The sequence below is a fragment of the Centroberyx affinis genome, unplaced genomic scaffold, assembly GCF_046629955.1.
Source record: "Centroberyx affinis isolate AG114_WGS23_722 - 3 ecotype Tasmania unplaced genomic scaffold, CSIRO-AGI_Caff_v1 ptg008729l_1, whole genome shotgun sequence".
Lineage (NCBI taxonomy): Eukaryota > Metazoa > Chordata > Actinopteri > Beryciformes > Berycidae > Centroberyx > Centroberyx affinis.
In genome coordinates this window covers 15001-26774 of record NW_027284295.1, presented here as the reverse complement: position 1 = coordinate 26774, position 11774 = coordinate 15001, and the positions used below count along the sequence as shown (strand labels likewise).

Here is an 11774-nt window from a genome sequence, read left to right as displayed (position 1 = left end):
TTCATTTTTTGTTTTACCAATTATATATCCTGGAAATAAAAGTATAAAGGTTATAGATAAAAACAGATATTAAAGCCACACAGAGAGACGGGCGGCACGTGATTTAACCCTCAGAGGGAAACTGGTGATCAGCAAAACTAACTTCTTCTTTTACAGTTTTGCTGGCAGCTTCTGAGCTGCAGAACTGACAGTTTTTATAATGAAACTAAAGTAGACTACACCATCACAGATATGGACATCTGTTTTTAGTTTTGATTTGTCATTAAAGTGTTATATAATAATTTGATATTAAAGGGACATTAAGTAATCTGTGTCCTTTATTGACTAGTAGGAGTTACAACAACATGGACAGAACTTTTCTCCTCCTACACAAGGAAAAATCCAACTTCTACGTTTTCCCCAGTCTGTCTTGACAGCTGGAAGTTGTATTCTTCACAAGCTTTGTGAGCTATTTACGATTTTGCTTGTCGTACTGTCATAATATCTTACAGTAGAAAACATAATATTTCACTTTTTATTTCTAAATTCTAAAAATGAAATGATGATTTGGTGATAATGCAGGTGGTCAGCTGTGTATGATATATATATATATATATATATATATATATACACCCTCCTTCCAAAATGATGCAGATTTAATGTTTGTTCTGAGCCACAAATCTCTCCCAATCCTTCCTGTCTCTCTCTACCGCAAAAAAAGGTTAAAATACCCCCAAATATCTTTAAAAAATAAAGATAACAAAGTGTTACCAGTATTTTAACATCGTCTGTCTCTCCCCTGCAGGCTCCCCGGGGCGGCGGCGGCCCCCGGGCTGCAGGTCGTCCCCCAGGCCTCGGACCCCGGCTGCAGCTGCAGACGAGGCTGCAGACGGGCTGCCGAGCCTGGGCACAGAGGTGTGGAGCTGGGGCCGAGGGGCCGAGGGGCAGCTGGGCCACGGAGACCAGCTGGCCAGGTCCGCACACACACAGCAGAATAAGATACACACAATAGAATAGAATAGAAAATGATAGAATTCAAAATTAATCTTTGGTTCGCCAGTGGGTTCTGTAGCTGAATGTGCAGAGCAAGGCACTAACACTGCCAGAAAATAAAGTTCTAAAAAACCTGTAGACTCAACTGTGTGTGTGTGTGTGTGTGTGTGTGTGTGTGTGTGTGTGTGTGTTTCTAGACTCCAGCCTCTGTGTATTAAGAGTTTGACAGGAGAGGAAGTGATCAAAGTCGCCGCAGGTTCCCACCATTCATTGGCCCTTACTGCTCAGTGCCAGGTAACACACACACACACACACTCTCTCTCTCTCTCTCTCTCTCTCTCTCTCACACACTCACACACACACACACACACGTCCTGACTGCCCCTGTGTGTTGCAGGTGTTTTCGTGGGGCAGCAACATGTGCGGACAGCTTGGTCACGTCAACAGTCCTGTTACTGTTCCTCAACAGGCCAAGGTACTGCAGCATACACATTCATTCACTCATTCATTCATTCATTCATTTATTTAAACGTTCATCAATTCATTCATTCATTTATTAATTGAAATGTTGATTAATTCATTCATGCATTCATTTGTTCAAATACTCATCCATTCCTTCATTCATTCATTCATTATTCATTCATATAGAATGTAGAACATGTTGTAGAACATACTCAAAGAAAAAATGTCCAATATGAAAATATACCAAAAAAAAATTATGAAATAATTGAAAAATATATATAAAAAAATCAACAAATAAGGAAGAATATGAGAATATGTAGGAAAGAAATGTGTGAATATACAGCGTATGATATTCAAAATGTGCATCATATTCACACCAACAGATCTACAGAAGTCCAGTAAATAACTAACTTCACGCTGTCTTGTCCCTGCCGGGCCTCCGTAGTTGTCTGAGGGTCTGAGGGTGTGGGACGTCTCAGCCGGCCAGAGCCACTCCCTCCTATTGGCCGACGGAGACTGCGTACAGCCGATCATCTTCTACTGCGGCCGGCTGGGGGAGGCGGGGTCAGCCCAGGGTCAGAAGTCATCCCAGGGTCAAAGGTCACCCTGCAGGGCGGAATCGTACACGGTCCGACCCGTCCTGCTGCCCTTCTGCATGGAGGTCAGTCTGACAGAACTAGGACTGAGTCCAGGCACAGAAATGACAAGAACTAAAGCTGGGGACAGACTGCACATCTTTCAAGTCTGATGTGGCAACGATTTGAGATTGGGCAGAGTCCAGAGTAGTTCAGGGTAGTCCAGGGTTTTTCAGAGTAGTCCAGGGTAGTCCAGGGTAGTCCAGGGTAGTCCAGGGTAGTCTAGAGTAGTTCAGGGTAGTCCAGGGTTTTTCAGAGTAGTCCAGGGTAGTCCAGGGTAGTCCAGGGTAGTCCAGGGTAGTCTAGAGTAGTCCAGAGTAGTCCAGGGTATTTCAGAGTAGTCCAGGGTTTTCAGAGTAGTCCAGGGTAGTCCAGGGTAGTCCAGGGTAGATCAGGGTAGTCCAGGGTAGTTCAGGGTAGTCCAGGGTATTTCAGAGTAGTCCAGGGTAGTCCAGGGTAGATCAGGGTTGTCCAGGGTAGTTCAGGGTATTCCAGGGTATTCCAGGGTATTTCAGAGTAGTCCAGAGTAGTCCAGGGTAGTCCAGAGTAGTTCAGGGTAGTCCAGGGTAGTCAAGGGTAGTTCAGGGTAGATCAAAGTAGTCCAGGGTAGTTCAGGGTAGTCCAGGGTACTTCAGAGTAGTCCAGGGTAGTCAAGGGTATTTCAAAGTAGTCCAGGGTAGTCCAGGGTAGTCCAGGGTAGTCCAGGGTAGATCAGGGTAGTCCAGGGTAGTTCAGGGTAGTCCAGGGTATTTCAGAGTAGTCCAGGGTAGTCAAGGATATTTCAAAGTAGTCCAGGGTATTCCAGGGTAGTTCAGGGTAGATCAGAGTAGTCCAGGGTAGTTCAGGGTAGTCCAGGGTAATCCAGAGTAGTCCAGGGTAGTCCACGGAGGTTCAGGGTTGTCCAGGGTAGTTCAGGGTAGTCCAGGGTATTTCAGAGTAGTCCAGAGTAGTCCATAGTAGTTCAGGGTAGTTCAGGGTAGTGCAGGCTAGATCAGGGTAGTTCAGGGTAGTCCAGGGTAGTTCAGGGTAGTCCAGGGTAGTCCAGGGTAGTTCAGGGTAGATCAGGGTAGATCAGGGTAGTTCAGGGTTCACAAAATAGCGACTCCTTACCTTTTGATATGTTCCAAAAATCAGGAATTGTTGAAATCTCAGGATCCTAATCACAGCAAGAGTCCATGGAACAAACGAACAGCGCAAAACATGATTGACGTTCATTGTTATTGATTGTGAAACAGTCCGACCTGCCCACCATGTTGATGGTGGTCTCGCTCTACGGAGGGCGGAGTGTTGTTGCTATGACAATGCTGAACGATAGAGGCCAGCATTGGACCAGAAATTACATGTGCAGCGAAAGTCAATATGTCAATCCTGTATTTCTAAAGACAACTTTCACAGCATTTCCCAGCAGTATATGTATTCATGTTCCCTCTGTGTGTGTGTGTGTGTGTGTGTGTGTGTGTGTGTGTGTAGATGGGTTACGTTAGCAGTGTGTGTAGCGGCGGTCAGAGCTGCGCGGCCCTGGCTGACCAGAACGTCATGGGTTTCATCTCAGCGATCCACGACTTGGCTTCCAGAGAGAGACACTTCTACTGCTGGATGAGCAGCGTCAGGAAAGTCTTCCTCCGCCCCATACTGAGCAGAGGTGAGAGGTGGACCTGGTGACCTGCCAGACCCTGTTCTGGTTTTATTAACGCTCCGTCTTAGGCTCGGGCCGATATTCGATAATACTGAATATTGCAATATCATGATACTTTTCGCGGTGTTGAATATCGCCCCCTGCCCCCCTCCCCACCCCACCCCCGACACTATATGTTGTTTAGATCTCAAATGTGCCAACTTTTAAACTTAGAAATCAGAAATCACTAATCTGTTAGTGATAGGATAGTACAAAAAAACAGTCATAGTTAGTGAAAAACTGGTAATTTTGAAGTAGGTTCCCTTTTCCACAGTCAGCCTGTTTTCCTGGAAATAGCAGGAATGAGCAAATTACACCAAATGGCCATAGTTTTTGTTTGAATTGTTCGAATAGTAAGATCATTATTAACATTATTAATATTATTATTGTTAATCGCCTAGAAATTTGATTTATTAGAAGAAATACAATAAAATACCAAACCCCCCACCACCCCCCCGATAACCTCTTATATCGCGATATTTTGACAGGACAGCATCACAATATGAAATTTTGGATATCGCCTAAGCCTACTCCATCTTTGTTGCTAAGTGTTTGCTGCTGTAGTTTTTCTGCACTACACTTCCCAGAGTTCACAGCGTGTGTGTCCCCCCCCCCCCCCCCCCCCCACAGAGAGCGTGTGCCCATCGCTCCCCCAGCCCTGCAGCCGGCTCTTCTTCTCTCTGTCTGAGAGTTTTGTCCGCCTGGCCGTCCTGACCGGCCGGCACTCCGCCTCTCTCAGCGACTTCCTGCGGGACGTGCGGTGCCGTGATGTCACTTCCCTTCCGCTGCTGACGCACGCCGACCGCTTCCTGGACGCTTATAAAGAGCAAGTTTCACCGTTTTGTCTCACAGGACACAGAAACACATTCTCATATACTGCATATTCTTACAGAGCGAGTGTGACAGAAAATTAATTGATTATAATTGAGACCAATGATCATCTCCACCATGCTCTGATTGGTTTACAGTCATTAGACCAAGGTATCAGTGAATATTGATATTTTGATATTTAACAATGCTACACATATCTTTAATATTTCCTGTACTCATGCTCTCTTTCTCTCTCTCTCTCTCTCACTCACTCTCTCTGTCTCACTCTCTCTCTCTCTCTCTCTCTCTGTACTGTACTATAGGTATTGTTCATCAGTAGGAAACTTCCAGGTGATGGGTGGATTCCAGTCCCTCCATAAACTCTCACTGTAAGATCCTCTATTTTTTACTTTATTCACCTGCTGCCCCACCCGCCTCGCCTGGTTTAGTTACTTCAAAGTAAAAGCCTAAATCAAAAGTCAAAGTCGAAATTTGTATTTGTTTTTAAATTCAGTCTCCATCTTTGTCCCTCAGCCTCACTGTGGTGTTTCTGCACTGCACTACCCACAGATCACCTGTCAATCAAACAGTGTGGGCGGAGCTTGGAGTCCCTGTTGATGCAGTTTGAGTTTCTCTTCTCTCTGTCTGTTCAGCCACAGTGGCTGTCACTGCTCATGCTAACTACCCAGTTCTTCTTCTTCTGTTGATTCCAAACAAACCGGAAACGTAAAACGCATCACTTCCTGTGTGGCAGAGGATTTTTTTCCCAGGAAAGAGCAACCAGACACCGGCTGTTTAGAACAGACAGAGGAGAAGATTCATGAACTGGATAGAGGCTGGATCACTGTTGAGTTAGAGAGAGGGAGAGAGGAGACAGAAAGTTAGAGGAAAATGTTGAGGATTATTAAAGTCCTTTTTTTCCCCTCTCTCCTCCTCTCTCTCTCTCTCTCTCTCGTTTTCTCTCTCTGCCCCCCCCCCCTCAGTCAGTGTTTGGGGGTTCATCAGGACTGGTTTTCTCAGCTGTGTGTTGAGGACCAGTCGGTCAGCGGTGATGTGGATCTGGTCTGGCTGTTCTACCAGCCGCTGCAGCAGCTCCACCAGTACAGCAGAGTTCTGCTCAAACTGGCAACCTGCTACGATGTGGTGAGGACCGAGCTGCTTCTGTCTGTCACCTCTTACCTTTCTGTTTTATTCACTTTTTTTTTTTTTTCTTTTTTTGCTATTTCTTTTTTGAGCAATTGTTCCATTTTTGCAGTATCTTTTTCTAATTTCCCTTTTTGCTTTCTTTTTTCCAATTTCTTTCTTTCTTTCTTTTAGGGCTGCAACTAACGATTATTTTCATTGTCGATTAATCTGTCGTTTTTTTTCTCTATTAATCGATTAGTTGTTTGGTCTATAAAATGTCAGAAAATGGTGAAAAATGTGGATCAGTGTTTCCCAAAGCCCAAGATGACGTCCTCAAATGTCTTGTTTTGTCCACAACCCAAAGATATTCAGTTTACTGTCATAGAGGAGGAAAGAAACCAGGAAATATTCACATTTAAGAAGCTGGAATCAGAGAATTTTGACTTATTTTTCTTCAAAAATTACTCAAACCGATTAATCGATTCTCAAAATAGTTGGCGATTAATTTAATAGTTGACAACTAATCAATTAATCGTTGCAGCTCTACTTTCTTTCTTTCTTTCTTTCTTTCTTTCTTTCTTTCTTACCTTTGTTGCAATTTCTTTGTTTTCTTTTCTTTTGCTCTATTGTTACTTTTGTGTTTTTGTTTTTACTGTTTCTTTTGCTTTTTTCCCCCTTTGTCCTTCTGTTTGTTTGTTTTTCATTTCCTGTTTCTCTCTTTTGCTCTTCCTTCTTTTTCTCTCCCTTTCGCCTTCTCTTCCTACTTTCTCATGTTGGAATAACTTTGGCAGTGTGTTATGCAACCTGCCATTGTTCATTTGCATTCACACAGAGTGTCAGTACAGTTTATTTTCTCTCCTCACACTTCTTTCACAAGTTTATTTAGAAATCTATTGCCTAAGTAGTAGAGTATATTCATGTAACATTATATGCATTAACAGATGACATTAAACAAGAATTCATAAATATCAGTGTTATCGGCAATAGATGAAAGAGGAGAGAAACATTCAATAATAATTCAATTGTATCCATTCAGATAATGGCGTTTCCCCCATTTACATTTCTCTACCATTTCTCTCTCTCTCTCTCTCTCTCTCTCTCTCTCTCTCTCTCTCTCTCTCTCTCTCTCTCTCTCTCTCTCTCTCTCTCTCTCTCTCTCTCTCTCTCTCTCTCTCTCTCTCTCTCAGTCCACAGTAGAGTACATGTCTCTCCATCATGGCTGCAGTCAGTATGAGACTCTGTCTTTCTCTCTGTGGAGGAGGAAGAAGGAGGCAGAAACCACCTTCCTCTTCTGGAGGACTTACTCTGGAAGAACCGCTGTGAGTGTGAAGTCACTTAAAACTCATAAGAGATCTGCTGTTTATCGGATTTTGAACCGTTACCAAATTTACAACAAATCTCATCACTTTCAATCCAAGTCATTTACACAAACACAAGATCTCAAGTCAAGACTTTAGAAACCTTTTCAAGTCATCAGAGTACAAGTCAGAGTCAAAGTCAAGTCTCAAGTCTTCTCTTTATGCATCAAGTCAAGTCCATTCAAACTGTGACTTGAGTCCAAGTCATATGACTCGACCCCCCAATAAATACAATTTTGTGTTAATTTCTCAACTGACATTACATTAGGAGATTTGTCTTTTTTTTCTTCTGTCGTTTTTCAAAACTTTTTTGGAAGTGAATCTCGGGAGTTTCCCTTCCGATGGATCCTTGATATTTCCAGTTGACAAGTTGCAAGTCTGTTCCTGTTTATAAAATATATAAAACAATTGGTACTAAAAATAGTAATAATAATGATGATGAATGAAGATAATAAAATAATGACATGAGTATGCATATTAAAACAGTAAAATCAAAAACAATGATGATGGTTTGTTCCGTGTCAGCAGTTTTGAAAAGGAGGTTTTGAGTTTATTTTTGAATGTGGGGAGTGAGTTTCTGAAGTGTGAAGGGAGGGAGGGGCAGCGAAGGCAAAGGCCCCGGGGGGGTGCACTGACATTGAAAACCTGTGTATTCTAACTGTGTGTGTGTGTGTGTGTGTGTGTGTGTGTGTGTGTGTGTGTGTGTGTGTGTGTGTGTGTGTGTGTGTGTGTGTGTGTGTGTGTGTGTGTGTGTGGTGTGTGTGTGTGTGTGTGTGTGTGTGTGTGTGTGTGTGTGGTGTGTGTGTGTGTGTGTGTGTGTGTGTGTGTGTGTGTCAGGACGTCCTGCGTCTCCCGGAGCGTCGTGTGGTGTGTGAGAGCAGCAACAGATCTCTGACTCTGCAGAACGCCGGCAGGTTCTCCAACCACTGGTTCATACTGTTCAACGATGCACTGGTGCACACACAGGTACACACACACACACACACACACACAGGTACACACACACACACACACACACACACACACAGGTACACACACACACACACACACAGAAAAAGACTGACAACAGAATATTTGAAGACTTTCATCACAAAATCACCACGATCTGAAATAAATTAACCCTTACTCTAACAAAACAATTGATATTACAAATTAAAATAGATGACAGTACTTTTCAAAGGATGTTAGGTAACATACAGTAAGTCTATGTTGGAGATATATTGAATGAGGAACCTCAGGTAATTGTTTTGTTTTCCAAAATGGACACAGAAAAATATCACAGAAAAAAAACAGAAAGGAAGGAGCGATGCTTTGGGATCTTAGAGTGGACAAGAAAGGAAATTGATGAAGCAAACAGCTGAGTCAGAATGGGCCAGTAAAGGGAAAGTCTTTGTAAATCTCCTTTAAATCTGTGTGTGACTCTGGTAGAGTCTTGGGTTGTGTCTCTTCCTCCATGATAAAACCCCCAAAATCAGTGATTCTGTGATCTGTTGCTTCGGTAGAGGAGACTGGAGAATTGTGTTTTTTGTTTTTTTTTCTCTCCATTCACTGCCATTATCTGGAGGAACAGTCTGAAAATCACTTCTAGCACATAAAGGAACGCCGACAAAGCAGATTCTGGACAAAATCTAAAAAACTAGTCCTGCTGCTGAATTGTTTTGAAGTGAATCTCTTAAGTGGAACACCCAAATTCTTCTGACCAGATTTCTGTGTTACACTGGTTCAAACTGAAATGCTCCAATCACAACAAGCCCCCCCCCCCCAGTCTGGTCTGGACCAGGAGAGGTTTTGGCTGGATCCTCCTATGTATTTACAAAGACTTCCCATGTGTTTGGTCTGTTCTGGACATGCATCATGTTTTTTACGTTGTGTCTCTCATTCACCAGGGTGCCATTCCCTCTAAGAGCCTTGTAAGTATGTCTGAAACCAGTTTAACCAAGCTAACCTGCTGTGTGCTGTAGTGGCTCGGCCTCGGCTCACCGCTTATTACTGTTACATCACACTCTTTACAGACTGAAGCTGTGTTCGGATCAGTTTCAGGACAGACAGAGTGTGTAAAGTAAGTGTTAACACAGAGCATCTGGAATGATAACGGATAAGAAATCTGTAATGTCTCCAACATTACAGAGATGGGATTGTTGACTCCATTTACACCTTGTCATCACACCAAAAAAGTATCCTGTGTCATGTGTAACTAGGCTTGGGCCGATATTTGATAATATCGAATACTGCGATATTTTGGGAATATCGCGATAAATGCCACGGCACCATGTGTTTCTTAGATCAGTGATTCTCAACCTTTTTCATATCAAGGACCCTTCATTTAGTCCACATTAGGGCCACAGACCCCCATTTGATGAGATTTTGTTTCTCTGACCCAAATCTGAGAATATTTTTATTGTTAGATATGATTCCATGACTATCTGTATTGTAAGTAGAGAGATAACAATGAAACTATGATCATTCTTCTACATTCTCTAACTGTGTTCACTTCTTGTAAATTAAATAATGCTGAAGTTTAACAATTCATCAGTTTGCTGGGGACCCCCTGGAACCCCCTCAAGGACCCCTGGTGGTCCCAGGACCCCACGTTGAGAACCACTGTCTTAGATCATAATTGTGCACACTTATAAACGTGTAAACCTATAATCACAGTGGCATTATATATGTATATTGTGTATATAATGTACATAAAACACGCAATTTAGAAGAAATAAAATACCAGTTGTTTTGGACAAGGACAAAAACCCGACTGATCTCCATCCCCACCTGGTGAACGGTGATAATATCGTGTATCATACCATATCATCACCAGAGTTCAAATATATGTTGTCTGTGGAACGGGAACAGGGCGGGAAGGACAGCCTCAGTGTGTCAGTTCAGTTTTAGCTCAGGTGATTCACTGGGCGTGTCACAGGAGGGGGAACAGGCGTGTGCAGCCTGTAAAGATCGCTGACATGACAGATTCAGACGGGACGGAAATGACATGACATGCTTAATTTATGATGACATCACCCCACCTCCCTCCTGTCAGATTTAGATCAAATCGTTTATCAGCCCAAAGGAAATGTATCTCAGACAGTGGCTGCTTCATGGTTCCATGTGATTTACATAGAATAAAAGTGAGAAGAAGAAGAAGAAAACACTCACAGAGAGAGAGAGAGACACTCAAACTAGTCATGTCTGGACCGACGTCTCTGAGGCTGGTCGTGAATATTGGGCCTCATGCAGCAACATTCTCTTAAATTTCTCTTATATTTTCTCTTAATTTTCTGTTAAGAGAAAAAATAAGAGAAGTCAACTCCAGATGCACCAAACGTTCTTAACCATCCAAATCTGCTCTTACCCAGGTGCTGAATGATGAATCCCACTTGATCATAAATTGGAGGGGGCGTGGCCGATTGTTTGTTATTAGCATAGGTAACGCCCCCTAAACACCATATAAGGGCAGGTGTTGTGCCGTGTGCAAATACTCTGGCACATGGCCAAGAATTGGAGAGACGCCGCCAAAAAAAGGCTGTAAGAAGAAGAACTTCAGCAGTAATGAACGCAATATCATCCAAGGGTTTTTATAGTCTTAATTGGGATCAATGGACCAATAGTATTTCTTTAGCCCACAAATTTAATAATCCAATCATTATAATTACTCTAAAACATATAATAATCTAAATTTGATTATATGATATTCATGCGTTTTTTTATGTTCCTCAAATTTAAAACTTATGTTTCCTCGCGGTGGACAAACAATTTGTGGACTGTGAAAACGAGATGTTTTTTTCTTATCTTGGTCAGAGTCTCTCGACCACTCGTAAAATTTTCTCTTACCTAAGAGAAGAGCAAAAATAAGAAAACATTGGTGAATCCCAGAAATCAGTGGGTCCTAACAAAATAAGAACAAATCGTGGATACGAACAAAAATAAGAGAAAATTTGTTTGTATATCGCCTCCTGCATGAGGCCCAGTGTGTCGTTTCCTTTGGAGATGGAAGGAATGAGTCTAACTGTATGTGACGGATCAACAGTCAAACACAGAACAGAAAGACGCAGGACAAACATCAGGAAGACACACAAAAGAAAAACTTCCAAGAAAACCTTATTGGGGAAAAAAATGTTAGAAACGGAGTCCCAGAGGAATCCGACCCCCCCGCCGGGACGCTGAGTCTGCAAGTCTCGACTCTGGTCCGGTTGTCTTCTCTCTGCTCTCGATCAGCCAGGCTGGACTGATATTTCTCAGACACATCATCAAAAAATGTATTGACTTAATATTTTGAGTGAGAAGTTGGGTTGTGGTCCACTGACTTGCGTAGAGTTCAGCGGTTTGGAGTCTTTTTGGAGCCGGACTCTAGCAGACGTTAGAGGACACTTCCTTATTGGCCGTGGTTTTGGCTGCTTGCGTGTGTCACATGGTACAGCAGACACTCCCATCTCTGTCACTCTGAAGACTGATGACACAGAGTTCCAATCTTTTAACATTACAGATGTCTTGTGATAGCAGATACTTGCTCTGTGCACTTTGTCCTGAAATCTAATCCCGTCCGAACCAGGCTTTAGCCTCGACCGAACCAGGCTGCGGTGTGGATTTGGGACTGGGTGTGTGTGTGTGTGTGTGTGTGTGTGTGTGTGTAACAGTAACAGCTAAGTAGTGGTGAAAGTAGCTGGCTTTTAGTTTCAGTAGCTGACACACTGATTCTCTCTCTCTCTCTCTCTCTCTCTCTCTCTCTCTTCTCTCTCTCTCTTC

General features: G+C 42.9%; 1 protein-coding gene across 1 annotated transcript in view; it reads left to right on the top strand.

Annotated features, from left to right (window-relative positions):
• Window positions 1–784: 784 nt before the first annotated feature.
• Window positions 785–11774, top strand: part of LOC139640230 (alsin-like) — a gene marked incomplete at its 5' end in the record, with an annotated part of 24210 nt that continues 13220 nt past the window's right edge. Inside the window, 11 exons of the mRNA XM_071514409.1 lie at window positions 785–953; window positions 1170–1266; window positions 1370–1447; window positions 1880–2095; window positions 3540–3711; window positions 4375–4570; window positions 4878–4943; window positions 5538–5697; window positions 6867–6998; window positions 7875–8003; window positions 8924–8947. Of these exons, the coding sequence (XP_071370510.1) occupies window positions 785–953; window positions 1170–1266; window positions 1370–1447; window positions 1880–2095; window positions 3540–3711; window positions 4375–4570; window positions 4878–4943; window positions 5538–5697; window positions 6867–6998; window positions 7875–8003; window positions 8924–8947 (1439 nt within the window). The remainder of the gene's footprint in view (window positions 954–1169; window positions 1267–1369; window positions 1448–1879; window positions 2096–3539; window positions 3712–4374; window positions 4571–4877; window positions 4944–5537; window positions 5698–6866; window positions 6999–7874; window positions 8004–8923; window positions 8948–11774) is intronic.